Source organism: Labeo rohita, chromosome 16, assembly GCF_022985175.1.
Source record: "Labeo rohita strain BAU-BD-2019 chromosome 16, IGBB_LRoh.1.0, whole genome shotgun sequence".
NCBI lineage: Eukaryota > Metazoa > Chordata > Actinopteri > Cypriniformes > Cyprinidae > Labeo > Labeo rohita.
Genome location: NC_066884.1, coordinates 5,882,294 through 5,910,217, shown reverse-complemented (window position 1 = coordinate 5,910,217; position 27,924 = coordinate 5,882,294). Strand labels below are relative to the sequence as shown.

Here is a 27,924-nt window from a genome sequence, read left to right as displayed (position 1 = left end):
CCACTGCTGTTTGTGTTCCTTTCCCAAGGAATGTGAGGGACACACAAAGCCCGAATGATTCTCGGGGCTGTCCACTAACTTTAGGACCTAGTTCGGCCATGGAACTCTAGTTATTCCGCGCTTTTCCCCCCATTAACTGTAACTCTTCGGATCCCAAACTGGCGACCTCACATCTCCAACTGGCACGCGCAAATGATCTCATAGACCAGATCAAGCTGAAAGGTTTGGACCTTCGATTTTCTCTTGCAATGTGTTGTTATTTGCTCCGCAGTGTCGGAATTGTTGCTTTGCATGGAAAACCTCCATGCATTTGCCGAAGTCACACGAAGGAAAGTTACACGAAGGAATGTTATGAAAATATGCGTTCAGAGAACGTCACGAGTTTATATTACAACGCATAAGAGCTTTATCAAACTTTGAAATATCACACAAACTTTTCCAAATATGTCAGTCTGTTGAAAATTATGTAGAAAAAGTGTTAGTGTCATGTAGAAACGCCAGGGTGCAGGACTAGATGTTGTTGTGTTCATTTTCAGTGTTCAAGTTCAAGTTTTAAAGAGCAGATTGTACATTTATAAGTAGTGGTTTCGACACTGAGGAAATGAGTTTGGCATTTTGTCAGATGTATAAGTGACACTGAGCACCTCCCTATGGGTGTGAGTATATATAGAATGCATATGGTTGCTTTGGCAGAACTGCCTGTCTTTTCTTCGAAAGACACATGGAACATAGTTTATCCAGTACATTAGTCCACGTGAACGGGCTTCTATAAGTAATACAGAGCCTCTTCCAATCACTTTTTACTGTACAACTGACAGCACCAGCCTGTCAAGGTCTCTTTTTGCACTGGATGTCCTCCTGAGCTCCACCTTTCCACCAGGAGATATGAAGAAAGTGACATGTATGTGCTTCTTTTGTCCCAGATTTTGCATGGTTTGTTAGTAGTCTAGAATTGAATTGATGCAGCATTTTTGTCTTTTGCATGTAACAAAACATGTTTGATCAATGGGTTTGTGCATTGCTTTGTTTGACCTTTGTTCTTAATGCATTTCATTTTTTTAGATAGTAAGGGCTGCTAAATATGGTGATCCCTTGTGAGAGACCGCTCTCCTAAAATATAAGAGTGCCTATATGTTCTCACGTTCCATATGCATATACATTTATACTGGCTTAAAGGCATAGCCACCTTAAATACTAATATTAAAGGGATAGATACCCAAAAAAATGCAAATTCTGTCATCATTTACTCACCCTCATGTTGTTTTAAATCTGTTTCTGTGAGTTTTTTGAATGCAAAGGAAGATATTTAGAAGAATTTTGGTACCTAAACAGTTGCTGGTAGCCATTGACTATGCAGTATGATTTTTTTTTAAAATGCTATGGCAGTCAATGGGTACCAGCAATTGTACAGTTACAAAATATTCTTCAGAATGTCTTCAAATGTTCGCTTTTTTCTTTAAGCATGTAAAATAGACAATATGTGACCCTGGACCACAAAGCCAGTCATAAGGGTCAATTTTTTAGAAATTTAGATTTATGCATCATCTGAAAGCTGAATTAATAAGCTTTGCACTGAATTCCACTGATGTATGGCTTGTTAGCATAGGACAATATTTGGCCGAGATACAACAATTTGAAAATCTGGAATGTGAGAGTGAAAAAAAAATCAAAATACTGAGAAAATCACCTTTAAAGTTGTCCAAATGAAGTTCTAAGCAATGCATATAACTAATCAAAAATTAACTTTTATATATTTATGGTAGGAAATTTACTAAATATCTTCATGGAACATAACTTAATATCCTCATGATTATTAGCATAAAAGAAAAATCGATAATTGTGTCCCATACAATGTAGTTTTGGCTTAAGATTTAAGCTTTTGTGGTCCAGGGTCACATATAACTTGCTTAAAGGGTTAAGGGTTATATATTATAAAGACAACATGCTGTTTGGCGAATTAAATAATTGGCTAACTGTCTTTGTACTAATTGCAAAAGAGGTTTTTATTGAAAATAATTAGTAAGCATCATAATTTTGGACATTATGGTAGTTACTTTTGCATAGGCTTTGTTTACAGGAAAAATCCATATAATCCAGAAAATGCTTTTAAAATTTTCTTTTTGAAAAGTTTGGCTTCTAAGCAGTTTCAAATCTTCTGCTTCTTGTTTTGAACTTTGTGACTTATGGAAAAACTCCCTTTTTTCTTTTCACTTACATTCAAGAAGATTTAGCCTAGAGCTGCATAGTCAGCATTTTCCAGAAGGAACTTTTTTCATTTTCATTCTCTCCTATGTCTAAAATATAGCTGCAGTGCAAAGCATGTGATATTGTTTAAGTCGTTGTCTATTGAGTGTGCATGCTTCTCGTGGCTTTCAACCATATGTTGGATTTATGCAAGGTCATATTTTCTTGCAGCAATGGTTTTGAGTTATTTTTTACTGTCTATTATCCTTCACTGCAGCAGTAGTCTGCGTATTAGGAACTATTGTGATTCTTTTCATCAGTTGTATTTTATTAGCAAACTAAATGTTTATTTTTAGAAGAAAACTTTTCACCATGTAGCCACAGTGTTGCTTGTCAGAACACTTTTGTGTTTCTAAGGTGATCTGAGTGTTTGTTAAGTGTTTGCTTACTAGTCTCTATAAAAATGATTGTAATTTTAAAGATTAACATCTGTTAAATGGCTAACAAGTTTATAAGATTAATGATTCCCTTACTATACATTGTGAAAAACTGTAATAGATCTAACAGTTCATGTAGTTTTACAGTAAAATACTGTTTAATGCAGTTTTAATTAAGTTTATTCTCAAGCCATCCTATACTCTAAAAATGCTGTGTTAAAAACAACCCAACTTGGGTTATTTGGCAACCCAGCGCTGGGTAAATATTGGACAGAACATACATGCTAGGTTATTTTGACCCAGCTGGTTGGGTTAAATGTTTTTACCAAACATGCTGGGTTATTTTATTTAAGTCAACTATTGTTTATTATTATTATTATAATGCTGGTTTAAAATGGGCTGGAACTTTAAAAAAACACAGAATTACTAGAGGCAACAGCAATGATCAAAAGATGAACATTTGTTATTAAGCAAGAACACATGGATAAATTGAATTTAGTTAGGTGAATACAGCATAGTTTGCAATATTACATACATTTAAACTCTTTTAACTCTTTTAGACATAAAACATAAAACATTTAAAAGTAGAATTTTAATTTTAGTGTATTGAACTTCTCTGTAATCACTTTTTACTGAAATAGCGCTAATTCTCATGCTGGTGTGTCGCCGAAAGCTGAGCCGGTGAAGGACTGCTGTTCGCCAGGTTAACTGCGAACTTCAGAACACCGCCTCACGTTTCACTCGTAGCTGAAAGATGCCATGACTGACTCCAAAAAACTGCCCATAAACGAACAATACTGACATGAGAGAACATATTTTAAGATTAAACTCTGTACAATAACAAATAAAATCCTTTAATTTTATGCAAGGCAAAAGGTGTTTCCATCCTGCGAAACAACCGCTGCTGACACAGCTGACTGACATCTCGTCCTTATGTTGCGCCGCATAAAACAATACAATTTACAGCACAGTAAAGACTTTATAAATGAAATAAAATCTATACGAACCTTTATTTTGCCGAAGAAGGGCAAATCGGCTGCACTGAAAACTGGTCTCTCCTGTAGGACTCAAAAAGCCCGTGCTCTGACTGACTGTAACTCAGCAGCTGGGTTGTTTCGTCAAAGACAGGCTCAACCCAGCAGCTGGGTAAAAAAATAATAACCCAGCCTTAAAAATGACCCAGCAGCTTAGTTACAGAAAAACTACCCAGCACCTGGGTAAAAAATATTTAAAAATTGCCCAATAAAATGACCCAACACATTGAACCCAGCATTTTTTAGAGTGTAGGGTATATGACTTTCTTCTTTCAGACAAATATAATCTGAGTTATATTAAATGTCTTGGCTTTTCCAAGCTTTATAATGACAGTGAATGGGTGTTGAGACTTTAAAGTGTAATGAAGTGGATCCATCCATCATAAAAGTGCTCCAAATAATTATTAATAAAGGCCTTCTGAAGTGAATCGATGTGTTTGTGTGTGAAAAAATATCCATATTTAAAACTTTATAAACCATGCTTGCTTCTCACCAACTCGCTAACTCGTTCATGAGAATATTCTAGTCTCAAGAAAACCAAGTTTTGTTTACAGCAAAGCAAAACTAGTCTCCTCTTGGCTTATATCGAAATCCTCCAACATTTTTCTTTACGAATCCTCATTTTGTACTTCTAATTCATGACCAGTGTTTTGTTTTTTTCTCTCCCCTGCACTTCCACCTTCCTTACTTCTCACCAGAGCTTACGCTACATCTACGTCATCCGCTGGAATGCAACTCTTTCGTGAACGCATGTACAACAGTTAGCCGAAGCTAGACATTACAGGTTATAAAGTTGTAAATATGTTTGTTTTTCTTATAAAAATGCATCGATTCATTTCAGAAGGCCTTTATTAACCCCCAAGAGCCATGTGTAGTACTTTTTATGATGGATGGATGCACTTTATTTGACTTCAAAATTTCAACACCCATTCACTGCCATTATAAAGCTTGGAAAAGCCAAAACATTTAATATAACTCAGATTATATTCGTCTGAAAGAAGAAAGTCATATACCCTACACTCTAAAAAATGCTGGGTTCAGCCCATTGGGTCATTTTATCGAGTTATTTTTAATATTTTTACCCAGCTGCTGGGCTATTTTTTTTTAACCCAAATGCTGGGTTCAGTATGTTGGGTCATTTTATTTTATTTTTTATTTTCTTGAAAGAGCCAGAACATTTTTTTTTTTAGTATCCAATTAGCTTGGATTGTATTCATCTGAAAGAAGAGAGTCATATACACCTAGTATGGCTTGAGGGTGAGTAAATCATGGGGTAATTTTCATTTGTGGGTGAACTATCCCTTTAAAAAGGTACAACAGATTTTTATATCAGTTAAAGGGACAGTTCACCCAAAAATGAAAATTCAAAATGAAATATCCAGACCTTTCTTCTGCAAAACACAAAAGAATTTTGAATATTATTGGTCACCAATGAGTTGACGGTAGCCATTGACTTCCACAGTATTTTTTTTTCCCCATACTGTGGAAGCCAATGGCTACCGTCAACTGTTTGGTCACCAGCATTCTTTGAAATATCTTCCTTTGTGTTTAACAGCTGAAAGAAACTCATACAGGTTTGGAACAACTTGAGGGTGAGTTTTTGGGCTGTACCATCCCTTTAAATGACGTTCAGACCATAAAACTTTAATTTTTTAATGTATTTTTACAGTCTTACAGTAAAGTTCTGGCAACAGCAGCTGCCATTTTTACAATGTAAATGTTGTGGGTTCCACTAATCATTTGTTAATTCCTCAGAAATCTACAGCTGTAATGTATGTAAGGTGCAGTTTGACCCCAGTGCACTGCTTGGTATCATTAAAAGTGTTCTTTTCCAGGAAAAAGCCTTAGGCAAACAGGTTTTGAGTGTTCTAACAGAGATGTCTTTCTGTGAAATCTATTCCTTGAAAAACTTAATGACCGTTTAAAACGTTCAAAACCTAAACTGCTTGGATTATTGTGTTCAAACTTAGTGGAAAATTCCTGTTCTCCCAATATAGCCATTTGCATAATTCTTAGTCCTGTGCGTGTAGGTGGTAGCCAGACAGCTTCGTCCCATGATCGTGTATTAACATGACAGTGGAATGCTTCGAGCCTGAGATAGTGTCCGCATGCGTTCTGCAGATACATATGTGCCGAACAGAACTTGCGCATATGGGCCGCATGCATATAGGCGCTCTATTGTCAACACGCAGCGATAAAGACGTCCATTGAGGCAGATCTTGTGACACAATCACGAGCCGGAGAAAGAATGTCAGAATTACTGAAGAGGGTGAAATGTGGAGCGAGAGACACACAAGCACCAAGAAATCAAGGTTGTTAAGCATCTGTCTTAGCCTGATAGTTTGTAAGCCAACTTGAAATCAAAATTGACCTTGTTGACCTTTTTAATGCACATTCCTGGTCTTATTATGAGCAATTAATCAGTGCATGTTATTCCAAGTGGAAAAAGTGTTTGTCCAAGTGGTAAAAATGTAGAATTTGACCAAAATAACATGCAGCGATTTTGTTATTGGCTGAAGGCACTTAACCTTCTTGTTTTTTATGCCTCACCCTTTTTTTTTTCTCTTTTTTCATATCCAGTTTTACTTGAAAATACCAAATGGAGTTTTTGACAAAAATGTTTAATTGTATCATGCATTAACATTTTAAAATACACTAATGTTCAAACGTTTAGTTTCAGACTTTTTTTAAAAGAGAAATTAATATTTTTTTAGGGATTATCAGACTGATATCAGAATTGACCAGTAATGGCTTTAAATGTAGATTTTGGCATGTTGCAAATGTTAAAACTTCAAATAAAATGCACTTTTTATGAAAAATGCAGCGATTGATATATATATATATAGTTTATTTATAGTTATTTTCAAAGCTTTAGTGTACTGTCATTATAAAAGAACTTCATTATTGTTTAATTAATTCTAACAAATAAGTTCTTGTTAAAAACTAAAAAAAAAAAAACAAAAAATAGTTTGCTTATAATTTCCACACAGGAGTGACTTGGTGTTTTTCCAAACAAATGGAAATATATTGGTATTGGCTATCAGCCAAAATGAGTTGAAGGACATATAAGATGTTTACATATAGTCCACAAGAGAAAATAATAGTTGAATTTATAAAAATGACCCCGTTCAAAAGTTTTGAACAGTTCAACTGCCTGGTATTCTTCAGAAAAATCCTTCAGGTCCCACAAATTCTTTGGTTTTCCAGCATTTTTGTGTATTTAATCCCCCTTTCCAATAGTGACTGTATGATTTTGAGATCCATCTTTTCAAACTGAGGACAACTGAGGGACTCATGTGCAGCTATTACAGAAAGTTCAAATGCTCACTGATGCTTCAGAAGGAAACACAATGCATTAAGAGCCGGGGGGGTGAAACTTTTAGAATTTGAAGATCAGGGTAAATTTAACTTATTTTGTCTTCTGGCAGGCATTCAAGTATCTTCTGTAGCTTCTAAAGGGCAGTACTAAATAAAAAAAAAAAATGATATTTAGGCGAAATAAGAAAAAAAAAAAATCTACACATCTTCATTCTGTTTAAAAGTTTTCACCCCCCGGCTCTTAATGTATGTTTTTTCCTTCTGAAGCATCAGTGAGTGTTTGAACCTTCTGTAATAGTTGCATATGAGTCCCTCAGTTTTCCTCAAAATGCTGGAAAATCAAAGAATTTGTGGGACTTGATGGATATTTCTGAAGAATAGTGGGCAGTTTAACTGTTCAGGACTCATGAACAACTATCACTAAACAAACAAAAACAAAAACACAACTGTGGATCATTTAGGTAGCAACACAGTATTAAGAATCAAGTATATGTAACTTTTGAACGGGTCATTTTTATACATTTGAATTTTGAAGTTTCTACACATCAAAGAATGCACAAAAATATGAAGCTGCACAACTATTTTCAACACTGATTATAATAATACATTTTCCTTGAACAGCAAATAAGCATATTAGAATGATTTCTGACTGATCATGTGACAGTGAAGACTGGGGTAATGAAACGAAAAATTAAGCTTTGCGTCACAAAATAAATTACATTTTCAAATATATTCAAATAGAGATCAGTTATTTTCGGTTGTAATAATATTTCTGTAGTTTTTGCTTTATTTTCGATTAATTAGAGGTCAACCGATATGTGTTTTTAAGGGCTGATGCGGATGCTAATTATTACAAATCAAGTAGACCGATAACCGATATTTTGAACCAAGAACTTTCTTTAAATGCTTTTAAATAATTATGTCGACACATCGGTTTTGAAAATGACCAATACCGATAACCGTAAAAATGCTTAATATTGGTGAAAATCAGTTGCCTTGGTGACCATAAGACTTCTTTTACAGAACAAAAATCTAACCAATCTAATCTTAAGTTAATATATAAATATGTATATATATATATTTCCATTATACATGTCCATTATATATTATATATGTGTCCATTTAGTAAAAAGTTTAGTTTTATTTTGGCATTTCTGACACCAATGAGCCCTTTTCCATCCATCTGGCTCCATTCTTGTACATAATGTTGCTTTTCACAATCCAATCAATTCCTAAAGGATAAAATGTCCTATTCTTTGAATATCCCATTTCTTCCTGTAACACATCAGAAACAGCTCTGTCACTGGTCACAGTTGGTGGACACACGGCAGCAGCTTCAGCTGAGCTCATCTGCTCCACTTGTTTTGTCTCAAATCAGTGTGTCACGGGATGCAGTTAGTCAGACCCTAATCCAAACATCTCCACCTCTCAACACGACGCAAAAAACATCCAGCGGCAACTGGGATGTGAGCTGTTTGTTTCTGAATTACATGCTTCCCTAAGGGTATAATGGGAGGAACTTTATATCCAGTGTCAGATGAATTATGTTTATGTTTGACTTCCATAGAAACAGCTGATGGAGGAGACATTCCACAATCCGGTAATCCACAAGATCAACACTGGCCCATGGAATAATGACAGCATATTCCATGAATGGATGTCCAGCCCTGTACAATTTGACCAGGGGGAATTTACCGGTTGTATTAGGTTATGCAAATACATTTGTTGTAGCTGGATGTCAGACAGTTTCTGTGCTTTTGAAGGAATAGTTCATCTAGAAATAAAATTCGATATAGTTAATCACGTGCATGGCACTCCAAACTCCTATGACATTTGTTTCTGTAGAGTGCAAAAGGAAATGTTTAGCCAAATGTTCATGCTGCTCTTTTCCAATACAGTAAAAACATACTAGTCCAGTGTTAGTATTATTCACTACAACTACTAACAATCTTATTTATTCATTTATTTATTAAAAAATGTGACCCTGGACCACAAAAGTAGTTTTAAGTAGCACGGTTATATTTGTAGCAACAGCCAAAAATACATTGTATGTGTCAAAATGATTGATTTTTCTTTTATGCCAAAAATAATTCGATATTAAGTAAAGATCACGTTCAATGAAAATATTTTGTAAATTTCCTACTATAAATATATCAAAACTTAATTTTTGATTAGTAATATGCATTGTTAAAAACTTCATTTGGACAACTTTAAAAGCAATGTTTAGATTTTTTTGCATCGTCAGATTCCAGATTTTTAAATAGTTTTATCTTGGCCAAATATTGTCAAAAAATGTACCCTTATGGCTGGTTTTGTGGTTCAGGGTCACAAATAATAATATTAATATTACATGAAAAGTATTACATGAAAAAACAATGTTAGTATTATCCATTAAAACTATTAACAATCTTTTTATTTAATTTAATTTTATTACTATTTATTTTTTATCAAAAAAGTAAAATAATATTACATGAAAAACTTAACTTGAATATTAGAAATGTTTTCTTGGCAACTAATTGCAAATACAGTAATAATAATATAATTAAACACACACAATACATTGACATATTAAAATTACTAAAACAAAAACTGCGATAAAAATAAATTAAAGCTAAATATAAATAATACAAAAATGACAAAAGCACACAATAAAATGACTAAAAACTTAAAGTTCAAAAGAAATAAAATAAACATTTACTTTTAAATAATTTATAAATATTAAAACCTGTAATAGTATATAAATATATTATAATTTTAATATTAAAATAACAACATGCTAATATATTAGAATTATTTTATTATACTATTTTGTGCATTTTAATTGTCCATTAAGGGCTTCATAATTACTAGAGGATTTAAATGGCAGTGCGTGCAAATAATAATAATAATAATAATAATAATTAAGTAGGTTGTTTCAAGGAATTAACATTGAATATTCACAAATGTTCATGTATAGTCTGTGTAATTTTTTTTCGGTCAAATAAAAGAATTTGATGACCAGTATAAGCATTTATATTTGTGAAAATTAATTATTGTCTTCATGTAGTGGAAAACATTGCCTGCTTGTCAAAATGATGGTTTACTAATTAAAAAATACCAGTCTTTTAAGCCATCTAGATCAAATAGCTGTATAAATACTGAGACATACTGCACTGTAAATAGCTAAAAACATTAAGAAAGAATGTGTTTGGGTCATCCAACTTTCGTCAAACCCACAGAGTATCTGCAGACAATAAGGAAGGGCTTTTATGTGTAGACATTGGCCAAGCATTTCCATCTGCTTTGTTTAGGCCGCTGTTTGTGCATGTGCACAAAGCGTGCTCATTTTCATACAGCTCCTCGTGTAACAGTCAACTCTGTGCCCCTCACAAAGCACATTCTGTTCTAGTTTCACAGCACCAGCCCCTGTGCAAAGCAAAGCACTGGACCCTTTAGAGAGTCAGGTACTTACAGCTAAACAGTTGAACTAGCTTCCCAGAGGATGGTTTTATTGCTCAGTGGTTGTGTGCAAAAAAGTTTTGCATGAAACCGTATAATGCAATGTCACCAGTTTGCCAAGTTATGTTCTCTGCTATTGGTTGAAAGAGTCAAATGGGAGCCATAACCGGGGTGTGCGGTGATGAAATATCTGAGAATGATATGGGTGTGAAAGCTTTAAAACATACGGCAGTTCTCGAAAGTCACACATGCTGTCTGTAATCGTGTCTAATGGAAATAGTATATAAAGCATTAAGCTGTAGTGTGTTTGTTCAAAGATGTGGAACATTATGCAATGGTAAAACCTCAGTGTCCCGTTTTTTATCTGTAGAAAGTCTTTAAAATCAGTTAAGAAGCTGTATGGTGTATGCTGGTTTTTTTTGTCTCACAGGAATTAAGGTCAAGTGCATTGCATTGCATTGTGGGATAAGCATTCCATACTGCAAATGACGTAGGTCATTCTGGGTATTCTGTGCATAAAGTTCACACTATCTTAACTTTAAATAATAATGTATATAAAAGAAAGAATGAAAATAAATGAATATTAATGTTAAATATAGAGTTGGTAAGATTTTATAATATTTTTGATTTTGATGCTCATTTATTTTAAAAATGCTGTAAAATTGTAAAATATTATTACAGTTTAAAATAGCTGTTTTCTATTTGAATATATTTTCAAATGTAATTTATTTTTGTGATGAAACCTGAATTTTCAGCATCATCACTCCAGTCTATGCTGATTTGCTGCTCAAGAAACATTTATTATTATTATTAATTCTGAAAACAGTTGTTCTGCATATTTTTGTGGAAACTCATCTTTTTTTTAAGCGTAGAAGGCACAAAATGTATTTAAAATCTTTTTTCTAATATTGTAAATGTCTTTATTGCCACCTTTGATTAATTAAATGCGTTCTTGTTGAATAAAAATATTAATTTCTTTTTAAGTAAGTGATTAATTAATTAATTTTATTTTACTGTATTCTTCCTGTGTAATTGTTGAGGCTTTTTAGTTCCTGTAATATTAATACAGTACTAACATTTTTTGGACAGTAAAATTTTCAGTGTTTTTTAAGGAAGTCTCTTCTGCTCAACAAGCCTACATTTATTTGATCCACAGTGCAACAAAAACAGTAATTTTTAAAAATATTGTTACTTTATTTTTATTTAAAATAACTGTTTTCTATTTGAATATATTTCAAAAAGCTTTTAGCATCATTACACATGATCCTTTAGAAATCATTTTAATATTCCAATTTTCTGCAAAAAAAACAAACAAAAACATTTATTATTATTATTATTATTATTATTATTATTGTTATTATTATTATTATTATTATTATTATGTTGAAAACAGCTGAGTAGAATTTTTTAAGGTTTCTTTGATGAATAGAAAGAAGAACAGCAAAATAGAATAGATTTTTATTTCAGATAAATGCTGATATTTGGATATTTCTATTCATCAAAGAATCCTTTAAAAAACTACTGTTTTAAATATTGATAATAATAATAATAAAATATGTTTCTTGAACAGCAAATCAGCATATTAGAATGATTTCTGAAGGATCATGTGACACTGAAGACTGGAGTAATGATGCTGAAAATTCAGCTTTGATCACAGGAATAAATTACATTTTAAAATATATTCAAATAGAAAGCAGTTATTATAGAAATATTTTCAAATTTTACTGTTTTGCAGTACTAAATAAATGCAGGCTTGGTGAGCAGAAGAGTCTTGTTTGAAAATCTTACTGCCCAAAAACTTTTGACTAGTAGTGTACATTTCATTTACATTTTTAGTACTGTGTACTGAAGTTACCAGTGTTAAATCCAGGTTGTGAAGCAAACCACTCATTCACAGCTTATTAGAATGGTTTTCAGTAGTAATCCTGCTTTCTTTTCACTGCATATGGGTCAAATACTCATTGTGTCTGTCTGTCTGTGTCTCTCTGCAGTGTTTCCTGCGTGGCGGGGGGCTGGAGAGGGTCATGGCTGGGGCTGGGCTCAGTGCGTGAGGTGGGAAGCCGGGGAAGGGGGCCCGTCCTGGGGTCTGGAGTGTCCGCTGTGGTGCGTCCTGTGTCGAGGAGGCAAGGAAAGACTCAAGCAGGCCTGCCAGAGAGGGAGGGGAGCGCTGTGCCTGCCCGCAGACATGCTGAGCCTCAGACTTCCGCAGCTCTTTGACATCCACCAGGTGCCAAAGGTGAGGAAGGGAGTATCTTTCTGAGCATTTGAAACTGTTTATTGTTGCACTTTGGTTCCCCTTTAAGGGAAATCCCTGGGAAGTCCTGCAGGTACTTAAAAGTTACAGGCCAAATGAGCAGGAGCAGACGGTGCAAGCCACCGATTTTAGTTCTGCTTAAATCTGTTTCCAGCACAGTTTCAGTAAGATTACATTAATTGAATGACTTGAATTCAGAGTTTTAAAGCATTAGCTCAGCTAAAAATGCATCTTCTAACCTTAAAGTACCATTAGTTCACCCAAAAAAGAAAGTTGTGTTGTTAAAGAAGTCCACTTCCAGAACAAAGATTTACAGATAATGTACTCACCCCCTTGTCATCCAAGATGTTCATGTCTTTCTTTCTTCAGTCGTAAAGAAAATATGTTTTTTGAGGAAAACATTTCAGGATTTTTCTCCATTTAATGGACTGATATGGTGCCCCAACTTTGAACTTTCAAAATGCAGTTAAAATGCGGTTTCAAACAATCCCAAATGCGATTGTAAATGATTAAATGATATTTTTATGAAAATAACAGATCGTTTTGCTAGATAAGACCCTTTTTCGTTGGCTGGGATCATTTGAAGCCACATTTAAACTGTATTTTGGAAGTTCAAAATTGGGGCACCATAACAGCCCATTCATTATATGGAGAAAAATCCTGAAATGTTTTCCTCTAAAAACATAATTTCTTTACGACTGAAGAAAGAAAGACATGAACATCTTGGATGACAAGGGGGTGAGTACATTATCTGTAAATTTTTGTTCTGGAAGTGGACTTCTCCTTTAATTACTCACTCTCATGTTGTTCCAAACCTGTAAGACCTTCATTCCTCTTCGGAGCACAAATTAAGATATTTTAGATGAAATCCGAGAGCTTTCTGACCCTGTATAGACAGCCACGTTCAAGGCCCAGAAAGGTAGTAAGGACATAAATAAATATGGAAAACTGAAAACCATATGTTGCCATAACTTATTGATCGTTTCGTTTTTTTTACAGTGTAGATGTTTGCATGTATTTTAGATGTTTGTGTGCGTCTTTGCAGGTGTTTCGGGAGGACGGCATCATGTCTGGGTACCGTCATCCTAGGAGCTCAGCGCTGGATTGCATTCTCAGCAGTTTTCAAATGACCAACGAGACGGTCAATATCTGGACCCACTTCCTGCCAACCTGGTAAAGCGCCCAGTTAAACATGTGATTCCTTTTTAGTGCCAGAAGTAGTGGTTTGTCAGCTTTGAAGCTTTGCTTGAGCTGCTTCATTATGCAATTAGGATCTAGCCTATGAGCAGACGCTTGTATGTAATATCCGATTTTACAAGCACTAATGCAGGGTAGTATGACCTAAATCTTGTTTTTGTCACATTATTATGTTTTACAAATTAATGGTGCTTTGTTATTTGGTAACGGTACTGCTTTGATTATTTTCTTATTTTTAAATTTGTTGAATGGAAACTAGAAGATTATTATTCATAATGCATGATACATGCAACATCCATGCAGAAACATCTTTACATTATGTAACTATTTAGCTACTTCTATAATATAATACAAAATTCTATACATCATTATGTCCTTTATTTAACCAGGTAAGAGATTAAAAATCTTTTTTTCAGAAGTGACCTGGCCAAGATGCAGCACAACATTATCAAGAGGAAAAACACAAAAACATTGTTACAAAACACAATTTAAAAACATTTACAAGTTGATTCTTCCTTTATCAGCTTCCTTTATATATAATAGAAAAATGTCTGTAAAAGTTATACATATATTTAAAACCTTATAAGAATATAGAATATATGTGACCCTGGACCACAAAAGCACGGGTATATTTGTAGTAATAGGCAAAAATACATTGTATGGGTCAAAATTATTGATTTTTCTTTTATGCCAAAAATCATTAGGATATTAAGTAAAGATCATGTTCCATGATGATATTTTGTAAATTTCCTACCGTAAATATATAAAAAACGTAATTTTTGATTATTAATATGCATTGCTAATAACTACATTTAGACAGTTTTTTTATTTTTTTTATTTTTTACATCCTCAGATTCCAGATTTTCAAATAGTTGTATCTCAGCCAAATATTGTATAACCATACATCAATTGAAAGCTTATTTTATCAACTTTCAGATGATGTATAAATCTCAATTTTAAAAAACTGACCCTTATAACTGGTTTTGTTTTCCAGGGTCACATATTAAATAAATCTATATGTATAAATATTAAGTTATGTTTATTTAACTTTTAAAAATATATATTAAATAAATTACAAATAAGTAAACAAGCTATTTATTAAATAGGGGATTGTATGATTTAGAAATTATTTTATATATAATATTTTTATATATAATATTTTTGAGTAGTTGTAAAATATGTTTGAATATTTTTGAAATAGTTTTGAATATTTTTAAAATATTTTTAAAATATATTTGAATATTTTTAAAATATTTTTGAATATTTGAAAAAAAAATCTTATTAAAAAAATTAAAATAACTGTTTTATATTTAATATTTTAAAATGTAATTTATTGCTGTGATGCAAAGCTAAATTTTAAATACAGCTTTCAGTGATCCTTCAGAAATCAGTGTAATATACAGATTTTCTGCTCAAGAAATGTTGATCAATGTTAAAAACAGTTCAGCTGCTTTTAAAACATTTCTTCCAGATTTATATGAATAGAAAAAAGTTTCAAAGAACAGCAATTATTTGAAATAAAATTCTTTTGTAACATTATAAATGCTTTGATCAATTAAATTGTTTTCAAATGTGTGTGTGTGTGTGTGTTTGTATATATATATACACACACATTAGATTTCTATTTCAGATAAATGTTGTTCTTCTGAACTTTCTATTTATCAAAGAAACTTAAAAAAATTACTCAGCTGTTTTCAACATAATAATAATGTAATAATGTGTTTTGAGCAGCAAATCAGATAATTAGAATGATTTCTGAAGAATCATGTGACTGGAGTAATGATGCTAAAAATTCAGCTTTGAAATCGCGGGAATAAATGGCATTTTAAAATATATTCAAATAGAAAACAGTTATTTTAAACAGTAAAAATATTTTAAAATGTAACTGTTTTGCTGTACTTTGGATCAAATAAATGCAGGCTTGGTGAGCAGAAGAATCTTACTGTTCAAAAACTTTTGACTGGTAGTGTGTATATATTGACAGTTGACAGTTTAGACTCTGATCGGATGTGACATAAATGCCCCATGAATGACCTGAGCTGTGCTGTTCTAGGTACTTCCTGTGGCGGTTCAGCATGCTGTGCTCCACTCTGGACTTCCTGACGGAGAGCTACACCTGGCCACTGCTTGTCTACATGCTTATGATCTGCCTGTACCCCTTCACCTCCAGCTGCGCTCACACCTTCAGCACCATGTCGGCCGAGGCTCGTCACATCTGCTACTTCTTCGACTACGGCGCGCTCAGCCTCTACAGTCTCGGTAGGCAACGGTTCTCACGGGTGATTCTGTCCTGTTTGTTTGGAGTGACATTTAATGTACTGTGACCAGTAGACCAGCACATTATTATCATTACAATCACACAGTGAGTGCTCTTACCAAATATTTCTTATTTAAACATCAGTGCATGCCGATAAGGGTGATTTAGTCATGCATATCCAGAGTTTTGACTAAAAACCTCATCTGTGGTTCACACTACGGCTTGTTTTACAACAATTGTTGATAAAAATAGAGCAGCAGACTGGCATGTAAAGCAAAGCCTGCCTGCATTTTTTTGTGACATTCACAACATAAATGAAAAAAGAGACTTGATGTATTCAGTGTATAAAATGTGCAGACATTTCAGTGCTGCTCTAATTTTATGAAAAGTGACCCATTTTACCTACCTTTACACTACTAAGTGTCTCAAACAAAACTTTCAAAATATACAAAAGTATTTATCATGTCTTTGTAGTACTTAAAAAAAAAAATATGCAACTTATCAAATTAATTTATTAGTTCATCAAAAGCACATATCATCTCAACCAAATATAAGATGGAAAACTTAAACTTAAAGAAAAAATAAAATTAGAAAGAAAGAAAATTTTGAAATATTGCATTGAAATATGATTAAGTTTAAACTAAAAAGATTAAACAAAAAAAACTAAAATAAAAATATAAAATAAATGAAAGCTAAATAGAAATAAAAAAAATGACAAAAGCACATTGCAAAAGTACAGTAACCTAAAATAAAATTAAAATGAACAAAAAAAGCCAATTCAAGATATTAACAAATACTGTAATGGTATATAAATAATTCTTAAATAATCCTGCATGAATTTTTGTTTTATTTATTAATGTTTATTTTACTATTTAAACACATATCAATATTTCTGAATAATATTATAGTATTTATTAATACATTGGAACTAAAATGATTAAAACTAAAATAAACTAAAATAAAAATAAATGAAAGCTAAATAAAAATATAAAAATAAATAAATAAATACATAAAAATGACAAAAGCACATTGCAAAAGTACCAAAACTTAAATTAAATTACAATGAACAAGATAAAAATAAAAGCCAATATATTAATTAATACTGTAATGGTACATAAATAATATGTAAATAATGCTGCATGAATTTCTGGGGTTTTTTTAAGTTTATTTTCCATTTTAAAAACATAATTTAATACTATTATAGAATTTATTAATAAGTTGACAAAAATTATTGAAACTAAAATAAAACTAAAATAAAAAATAAATGAAAGCTAAATAGAAATATAAAAAAAAAACTAATAAAAATGACAAAAGCCCATTGCATAAGTACTAAAACTTGTTAATTTTAACTAAATTAAAATGAACAATATAAAAATAAAAGCCAATTCAACATATTAAATATTATAATGGTGTATAAATAATAATTAAATAATGCTTTGTGAATTTCTGGCTTATTTATTATAGTTTATCATTACTTTTAAATAAATACCAGTATTTTTGTATACTATTACAGTATTTATTAATGCTTTGAATTGGCTTTTATTTGTATATTTTTAGTTTTCATTTTAAGTTTAATTTTTAGTAATTTTGCATTGTGCTTTTGTCCTTTGTTTTTTTTAATGACAAAAGCACATTGCAAAAGTACTAAAACTTAAACTAAAATTAAAATGAACAATATAAAAACAAAAGCCAATTCAATATATTAATAAATACTGTAATGGTATATAAATAATACTTAAATAATGCTACATGAATTTCTGTTTTATTTATTAAAGTTTATTGTCCATTTTAAATAAATACCAATATTTTTATATACTGTTATATTATTTATTTATGCTTTGAATTGGCTCTTATTTAAATATTTTTATGTTTTAGTAATTTTGCAGTGTGCTTCTGTCATTTATATAAATGTTTATTTGTATTTATTTATTAGTTGTTTTTTTTAAATGACAAAAGCACATTCCAAAAGTCTTAAACCTTAAACTAAATTAAAACCAACAATATAAAATAATAGCTAATTCAAGATGGTATATAAATAATGCTTAAGTAATACTGTATTAATTTTTGTTTTATTTATTAAATTTATTGTCACTTTTAAATAAATGCCAATATTTTTATATACATTTATTAATGCTTTGAATTAGCTTTTATTTATATATGTTTAGTTTCCATTTTAAGTTTGAATTATTTTGCAGAGTGCTTTAGTTTAGCCTAAACTTATTTTTATTTTAGTTTTAGTAATTTTCACTTAGTTTCCAAGTCAACATTTATTTTTCTTTTTATGTTTTTTTAAACGTAACGTTTTTTTTTTTTCATCTAATATTTATTTTATTTCAGCTTTATTTTTAGGTAACAAAAAATGATTTTTTAAAGTTTTAGTTAACAATAACACTGCATTTCTTTATCTCAAACAATACAGCATAGATCTAGCAACACCAGGGTCGTGGGTTTGATTTCCAGAGAATGCATGAACTGATAAAATGATAGATTGCACTCTAGGTTGCTTTGTTTAAAACAGCAAATGCAAATGCATAAATGTAAATGAATGTGACATGGTGAGATAACCATGAACTAGAACGCTTAGACACACACAATTCTGATGTAAATCCGATGACATGTCGGAGAAATTCACGATGACCGGCAGTAGAAATGAATGGTTGATGTGAGGTTACGGAAAGCCTGAGCTTTGGAGGAAATGAGCCGTCTAACACACTGCTGCTGGCGCTTTATTGTATGACTTCAAAGGAAAGAAAGCAAACGCTCTGGCTCCAGAGAAAACCTCTGCAAAGTCTGCATTGATAAAAAGTGAAGGCTGAAGAACTAGACGTATTGTTCGAGCCACTTATGAAGAGCTAGTGCAAAATATAAGCGCCATTTGAATATGAGCCGAACACTTTACCTTACATTGAGTGAGGGATTTTAATGCACCTTTTTAATGCACATTAAAGACTCATTTCCTTGATAAAAGAATGATTGTTCTTTCAAGTGGAAATCGATTTAAACGTATATTTGAAAAGTAAGATCATTTCTGCAGTATTTCCCTTCATTTGACTTCATCCGGCCTCTGTGCTGGATGACGGTACGGTCATCTGTTCAATATCCTGCGTGCAGAGCAGTGAGTTTTTGTTTTAAGCTCCTGTAGTCTAATAAAAATATTATTCTTTCATATGTGGAATCCATCTCTGCTCATGTTTTCCAGTTGTGGTAAAGAAAAGCCTCTTTTACTGCCTTTGAGAGAAGCAGAATAGCCGTGTATGTCCAGCATATGTGGATGTGGCACAATAGCCAAGCATTACAAAAGAAGAAATTCAGTATCACATGTATTTTATACAGTAACCCACAAACATGCTCTTTTTGTGCAGAATATGCCATATACTACCTACTGTTTTTCTTGAAACATTGCACAGTATGCAACATTACTGCACACGGTTTTTGGAAATAATTGTTGATTTGCATTTTTTCATTTTAAGTGTAACTTTGTTTAGGCAGTTCATCCAGTTTGGAACTTTTTTGTGACATATTGTCAACATAAATGATAAAAGAGACCTGATAAAAGTACCTTGAACACAACTTTACAAATATGCAAAAATATGTATCAGATCTTTGTATTACTTGCGTATCTAGCATATCAAATTTATTAATTAGCTCTTCATCAAAGCAATTATTTCAATCACGTACCTTGTAAACATGACATTTTTTGATTGTCTGTTTTACTAAGTTAATGAGAAAATAAAATACATATTAGATGAAAAACCAAAACTTAAAATGATGCCTTGGCAAATAACTGAATAATGTTTAAGCTGAAGCACTAAAATTATTAAAACTGAAAGAAAAATAAATCAATGCTAAATAGAAGAAGAAAATTGTGAAGAATAAAAAAAACTAATAGAAAGGACAAAAGCATATTTGAAATTAAAATTAAAAGTTTAAATATAAAAATAAAAGCTAATTCAGTACTAATAATACTATAAAACTGTATAAAAAATAAATAAAAAAGTACCAATACCAAAAAAAAACACTAACAGAAATGACAAGTGTAAATATAATAATAAAAGCTAATTTAATATTAATAATATATTATATTAATAAATACTATAATACTACATAAATAATACTTATAAATAATAAATAAATAAACACCAGTACCTTGAATTGGATTTTATTTTTATATTTTCAGTTTTCATAGAAGAAAATTACAGAAGAAAAAAAAATAACAGAAATGACAGAAGCACATTTAAAATTAAAATGAAAAGTGTAAGCTAAGTTAACATTAATAACACTATAATACTATATAAATAATACTTGCAGGAATAACCATTTTATTTATTATTGTCCTTTTTAAATAAATGCTGATGTTTTTATATACTATTACAATATTTATGATTATCTTGAATTGGCTTTTATTTTTACATTTTCAGTTTTCAGAAAATTGCTAAAGAAAAAAAACTAACAGAAATGACAAAAGCCAATTTAAAATTAAAAGGAAAAGTGCAAATATAAAAATAAAAGCTATTTAATAAATGCTAAAATACTATATAAATAATACTACAAACTGTAGGAATGACAATTTGATTTATTAACATTTATTGTTAATATTAGTTAATACTAATATTTTATATACTATTATATTTTATATACTATTTATACTATTTATGTACTAATGCTAATATTTATATACTATAGTATATAAAATGGTATATACTATATAATAGTATATACTATTTTATATACTATTACACTAGTATTAATTAATATCTTGAATTGGCTTTTATTTATTTTTCAGTTTTTATTTTCATTTTATTTGTACTATTACAGTTTTCAATATTTTATATATTATTATAGTATTTATTATTATCTTATTGCCTTATTATTGCCTTTTTTTTACATTTTCAGTTTTCATAGAAGAAAATGATTAAAGAAAAATTAATATAAATGACAAGCACATTTAAAATTAAAATGAAAAGTGTAAATATAAAAATATATAAAATAATACTTAACACTGCAGGAATATTTTTTATATACTGTTATAGTATTATAGTATTTATTTTTATGTTTTCATTTTCAGTAATAAATAATTCAATAATAGTCCTTTTACATTTTTAAGTGTGTGCATTTTTAAGTTTGCAATTCATCTAGTTATTTTTGGAGGAAAAAAGCACATACTATGCACAGTATGCATACCACATACTGCAGAAATGATGAAAGTATTTTAGTAATATGCTATTTAAATACATGCACTGAAAATTATTTGGTTAAAAATAACTGGAAAAAAATCAGAAATGTGCAAGCATCATACCATTTTTGTTTGATATTTTATGAAATAACACGATAACATTTTTCTCTCTAAATACCTTTTGGGACCATTGGAATTTGGAAATGTAATGTTTACAGTTTCTTTGTTTAGATCTCAATCTATTAACTTCTCTATTTATAAAGGATTCAGTTAGTCAACCAAGAATGTGCTCTATGCAGATCTTAAAACATATTGTAAAACTCAGAATCATATCCAAATGAAAGCATGCAGTAATCTTCAATGTTTTTGTTGAATAGAAATGCTTTGCAGTTTGGACATTTTTGTGACATTTTAAAAATAAATGATAAAAGAGACCTGATTGCATGTGCATCGACATTTTAACACAGCTCTAGAGGATTTTATGATAAAAGTGGCCCATTTTACCTGATTTCACCCTCAAACTTCATCAGAAGCACTCCTCATATAGACTAAGTTCTTATAACAAAAAACTCAGAATCATATCTAAATGAAAGCATGCATTACAATGTTTTAAATATGCCGCACTCTTTTCCAGGCTGTGCCATCACATACGGCTCTTACGTGATGCCTGATTGCTGGGTAAACAGTTGGCTTCATCAGCATTTCGCGACCATCGCCATCGGGAACTCGCTTTTTTGCACCAGCATGTCCTGCTACTCGAGGTGAGAGTGGTTTTAGAGGGTAATTAAGACTAGGGCTGTAGCTGTTGATTATCTTAGTAATCGAGTAGTCTACTGATTATTCGAGTAATTGGATAAGAAGTAATTTTTCTTTATTAAAGAGCAATTCTAAATATACAAGAGAAAATAAAATAGGTTTCTTAAAATAAACAACTAATTTGTTTCCTTCTTAGAAAAATTAACATTTTTATTGCTGAAATTGCATACATTAATTACCATGAAAACTAAACCCATTTTAATGCATTTTTTGCCAAATTACAAAAAAAAAAAATAAATAAATATATATATATATATATATATGTGTGTGTGTACATACATACATTTTCTTCATAAAGTTAAAAAACAAATCTAAAAATGTCTAAATTCCTATTTTTTATATGAATATTATTATTTAAAATAATAATTATATTTATATTATTATAATGTTTAGATTTATTTAAAATATTTGTTATTTTTGCATGATTAAGGTCCTTTCACATTTGCTTCATAAAGTAAATTGAAAAATGTCTAAATTTCTATTCAAATATTTTATATGAATATTGTTATTTAATATGATAATTATATTTATATTATTATACTGTTTAGATTTATTTAAAATATTTGTTATTTTTGTATGATCAGGGTCCACTCACATTTGCTTCAAAAAGTAAATAAAAAAAAATCTTAATTTCAATTTAAATGTTTTATATAAATATTATTTTAATATAATTATATTTATATTATTATAATGTTTAGACTTATTTTAAATATTTGTTATGTTTGCAGGATCAAGCTCCACTCATATTTTCTTCATAAAGTTAAAAAAAATTAACAGACAAAAAATTAACAACAAAAAAAATCTAAATTTCTATTAAGATATTTTATATGAATATTGTTTAATTGTAGTATTTAATATTTTTATGAATATTAATATTATAATCATCATCATATTTATAGAATCATAATCTTTATATATATGTATTTCTTGCAATATTTGTTAAATTTGTTTAAATATATTTCTAACATAAACTTTTAATCAAGAGTAGACAAATTGTAAATGTATTTATGTATTTTCTTGTTTTTTGTAATCAATTTTTAATGTGGTAAAATGAACATATCCATATGTCCAATAAAAACAGTAAGTTCAGTGCCAAGCACAACTTTCATTTTCTTCATTGAAAAAGTTTTACTTTTCTAAAAATGTTGTAAATGTAATTGTTTATTGTATTATATTAATATTTTATAAGAGTTTTAATATAATAATTTATTTGTAAATTTAAAATATAATTTTCATTTAAAATAAAAACTGGGTAAATATAATTCACTATATTATATTATATTATATTATTTCATAAAATACAATTTTTGTAAATATGATTGTTTAATATTTCTATTGTGTTAGTATTGTATATGTGATTTTAATATTAAAAATATATATAATTGGATAAATATAATTCACTATTATATTATATTATATTATATTATATTAGAATATATAGTTCATTAAATATTTTTTGTAAATATGATTGTTTAATATTTCTATTGTATTAGTATTTTATGTGATTTAATATTATATAATGATTTATATTTATTTCAAATATAATTTTCTTTATAAAATAAAAAATATATATAATTGAATAAATATAATTCACTAATTCACTATTATATTATATTATATAGTTCATAAAGTACAATTTTTGTAAATATGATTGTTTAATATTTCTATTGCATTAATATTTTATGTGATTTTAAATGTTATTGATGTTATTTTAAATTATATTAGAAACAAAACCCTAGCCACCACATAAAAACATCCTCGCTACCAACCACTGTACCTTTATTATTGTTCTAAAAGTCTTTAAATTTTATTTTATTTTATTTTATTTTTAACTATAAGCATAACACATTGTCTGTATTAAATAGTTTTAAATGAGAGAACATTGTCCTGTGTTTTGCAAGTTTGCAGTATTAGAAAGATGTTATTTTGAACATCTATAAATATTATTTTTTAACATTTCATGATTATATTACATATTTAAAATATTTATCTTAATTCATTTTTAACTAAAAACCCTATTTATAATAAATACGTTCTAAACAATGGTACATTTTCCTGTCTTTTGTACCAGGTTTGTAGAGTTACAGTTCCCACAGAAAAGTAAAGTCCTGCGAACGTCCGCGTTTGTCGTCCCCTTCCTCTTTGATAGCTTCCCGCTGTTCTTCCGCGTAAGTACGCTCACACCTCACTGTGTTTATGTGCATTCTAGTGTTTACACTGCAGATATGAATGCTCCCTTTCTCTTTCCACGTGTGTCTGTAGCTGCTGTCGTGCTGTTGGGGGAGCTGTAGTCCCAGCGAAGCTCTGGCCAGCCACTCGTACCATCTGCTCTTTGCGTTTCTCACATGCTTCCTGTTTGCGTCCCACCTCCCCGAGAGACTGGCCCCTGGACGCTTCGACTACATCGGTACCTCATTTTAATGATTTCACAGTCATCTTTGTTTAGTTCTCAAAGGTTCACATCACGGTTCTTTTGACCACTTTTTCCACTCGCTCTCCTCCAAGGTCACAGTCACCAGCTCTTTCACATATGTGCGGTGGTGGGCACCCATTTCCAGATGGAGGCAGTGTTGACAGACATGGCGTCCCGCAAAGATTGGCTGACGTCGCACTCCGTTCTACCTTCGTTTCTGGGCACCATGGGGGTTCTCGCACTGGGCATCCTGCTCAACCTGGGTATCATCGGCGTCTTTAGCGCCTGTTTACCGCGAATGCCTCGCCAAAGCACTTCGGCCTCCAGCGGCGCCCACCTTCATCAGGAGTAACAAGCTTTTTTTGACCACTCCACACCTCACTGTGCACCTTTCTGGACGATTTTACTCGATATCGCACTTACACAGTCACTTTCACTGATATATAAGCCTCTAGCATTGATACTTTTGTACTAAGAAGCTAAACATGTATGCTATTCAAGATTTATTCTAGTTATTATCTCAGCCGAAAACCCTAATGATAATCACGACCTTTCAGAAGTTATTGTTTTTTAGTCATCTATATGAAAGGTGAAGGGTTGAATGACGCTAATATCGTATATTCTAACATAGTTTGGTTTTTTTTTTATAAACGCAATATGATGTTTGCATCATTACATATTAATGTTGTGTAACATTAACTGGAAAGTGATTAAGTAGCATTAATCAGGGATTTTATATTTGTATTAATATCATCATGAGTAACAACATTAATATGATTAATCCAATTTTATGATGTGTTGCATATCAAAATATACAAAAAATTACTGGCGGGTGGGTGAAATTGTGCCCTTTTAAATACTCATATTTGTAACGTCCCTTTTTAGCGTTATTTTGATTCATTGGAATGCCTTTGAATAATCTCACAGATGCAACTAATTAAGGGCTATTTTAAAAAAAAATCATTTTTTTACAGTTTCTCTTACTAAACTGCATCTCATGGGAATATGGGGCTGCACTGGAGTCCTTCGCTCTCGTTTAGACGTTTCTTGGTGAACAGCTTTGAGTTGTGTGTCCTTCTCTGCATCGGCTCACACATCTGTGGTATTGTTTGTTCATTGCAGGTTTATGACATACAATACGCTCTGTTTATATTGAAGCACAAGGTTTTTATATTTAATGCATTTTATCAGTGCACTCGTGGATCCAGTGCAAACTCGAAATAGTATTTTGCTCATGTAACTCTCTGTTCTTAAACCAGAAGTCAAAGCTAATCGTTGCATGTGGCTAAGCTGTTAACCTCCGTCTTTTATTTTGTCTGACCTAGCGGTGCAAGACAGGTACGTCGGCTTGTAATAATTCAGTGCAATTATAGTTTTCGCAGAACCCTTTCCTAACAAGCTCTTAAGGTCAGTCACGTGGTGGAAAGTATTTTAGTTGGTGTTAATGAAAGGGATCTTGGGTTAAAAGGAAAAGTAGGTGCTTCAGTGGTTAGTGGCGGAAAGATTCTGCATTTCTCCAAATGCTTATTTGTAGTTCGACAGCAGAAATTCACGCTTACCGTTCGGTAAAAGTAGGTGTGTGTTTTTCCAGGCTTCAGCGCTGATGCCGAGTTCTTCTGCTCAAAGAGGTTTAGATGTGAATATGACTGGTGACACTAGTATTTTGTGCACTAGATTTAAATGAAATGTAAAAGGTTGTGGATTCCCAATCCCTGTGTTTGTTTGTTGGCCCAAATGAATGTATTGCAGTTTTAAAAACTGTGCCATTTAATGTTACAAAGTAGCATTTAAAATTGCCAAGGAAACTCTGATTATTTAAATTTTGTTTTAAAAATGTTCCAAAAATTTTTTTTTTTTTTTTTTTACTATGATGCTTCCCTTTAAATTTGAGAATTGAAATATGCAATCATGATCGCAATGCCTTTTATTTGCCATTGTCAGTTTTGAAGTGTTTTTGTAACAAATGTGAAGAAGTGCCTAGAATAAAACTGACTCATTGTTCACTACAGTGTTTGTCCAGCTGCTGTGGTTTCATTGAAGACAGAGCGATTACGCAAATAGCATTATTGGCTAAACACAAAGTGTATGAGCCAATTCTGTTCCTGTAATTTTGTTGTGTAACACATGTTTTTAATGTTTGCAATATACTTTGACCTCTTTCAGATTTGGTCCACAACCCTCAATCCAGTTTATAGAGAGTTACAGGTATCTCTGCCTTAAAACAATATTAAGTATTTTTTTAAACTTTTTTATTTTATTTTATTTTTAATTATATTAAGGTTTTTTTTTTTTTGTCATATTAATCATTATTATTTATATAATGAAATGCATTTCATTTAATAGTTTAACTAACACTATTATATTATTGTATATTAAAATGTTCACTTGTCACACAGCAGGAGCTTTAAAGTGAACTGCTGATTTTTTAAATTTGTGTATAATTACATAGTTTTTTTTTTGTTTTTTTTTACCTTGTGACCCTGGATCACAAAACCAGTCATAAGTGCCCATTTTTTGAAAATGAGATTTATGTGTATAAATAATCTTTCTATTGATGTATAGTTTGTTAGGATAAGACCATATTTGGTTGAGATTCAACTATTTGAAATTCTGAAATCTGATGGTGCATAAATAAATAAATAAATACTGAGAAAATCGCCTTTAAAGTTGTCCAAATGAAGTTTTTAGCAATGCATATTACTAATCAAAAATTAAGTTTTGATATAATTACGGTGGGAAATTTACACAATATCTTCATGGAATAAGATCTTTACTTAATATCCTACTGATTTTTTGGCATAAAAGAAAAATCGATCATTTAAACCCATACAATATATTTTTGCCTATTGCTACAAATATACCCATGCTACTTAAGACTGGTTTTGTGGTCCAGGGTCACTTATTAATAATTGAATTATTAATTATGTAATTAACTTATATAAATGAATGTAATAAGCAGTTGAACTAAAATTATTAGAAATTTGTATCTTAAAATGTCCAATTGGCAAGTTGTGGAAATCAATGTAAATTTATATAATCAATTTAAAAAAACGAGATAGATATATGTTTAGTCCTAAAAAAAATTATCTGCTAGATATTAGGGTATTTATTCATTTTGTCCAATCTCAATAAGTAATAATATTCACCTTTAACGTAGAAGTAAGCCTGTGGGTGAGACTTCCGGTTCATTAGCCGCTATAGGGAAATAACGAGAAGAAAAAACCTGCAGTAAACGGTAAAACTGTTTGCACTACAAAACAGTGCGCTCATAATTAAATATAATACGTTAAAATAATATGGTAAGACACACCAATGTGCAGTAACAAGCAGCAAAACAAGCTGTTTTGTACAAAAATAGCTGGACGCGGATGAGACCGGAAGCCATAAAATTTACAAATGGCCG

The 27,924-nt window shown here is 30.8% G+C and overlaps 1 protein-coding gene across 2 annotated transcripts; it reads left to right on the top strand.

Moving 5' to 3' along the window:
* Positions 1 to 26,529, top strand: paqr6 (progestin and adipoQ receptor family member VI). 2 transcript variants are annotated; one of them, XM_051131078.1, is made up of 8 exons: positions 1 to 222; positions 12,403 to 12,647; positions 13,711 to 13,838; positions 15,916 to 16,121; positions 21,927 to 22,053; positions 24,180 to 24,276; positions 24,371 to 24,515; positions 24,614 to 26,529. In XM_051131078.1, the coding sequence occupies exons 2-8, from the start codon at positions 12,597 to 12,599 to the stop codon at positions 24,871 to 24,873; spliced, it is 1,014 nt and encodes a 337-aa protein (XP_050987035.1). In that variant the 5' UTR covers positions 1 to 222; positions 12,403 to 12,596; the 3' UTR covers positions 24,874 to 26,529. The 2 variants fall into 2 exon arrangements, with proteins under 2 accessions (XP_050987035.1, XP_050987034.1); XM_051131077.1 differs by lacking the exon at positions 1 to 222 and adding an exon at positions 716 to 901.
* The last annotated feature ends 1,395 nt before the right edge of the window (positions 26,530 to 27,924 follow it).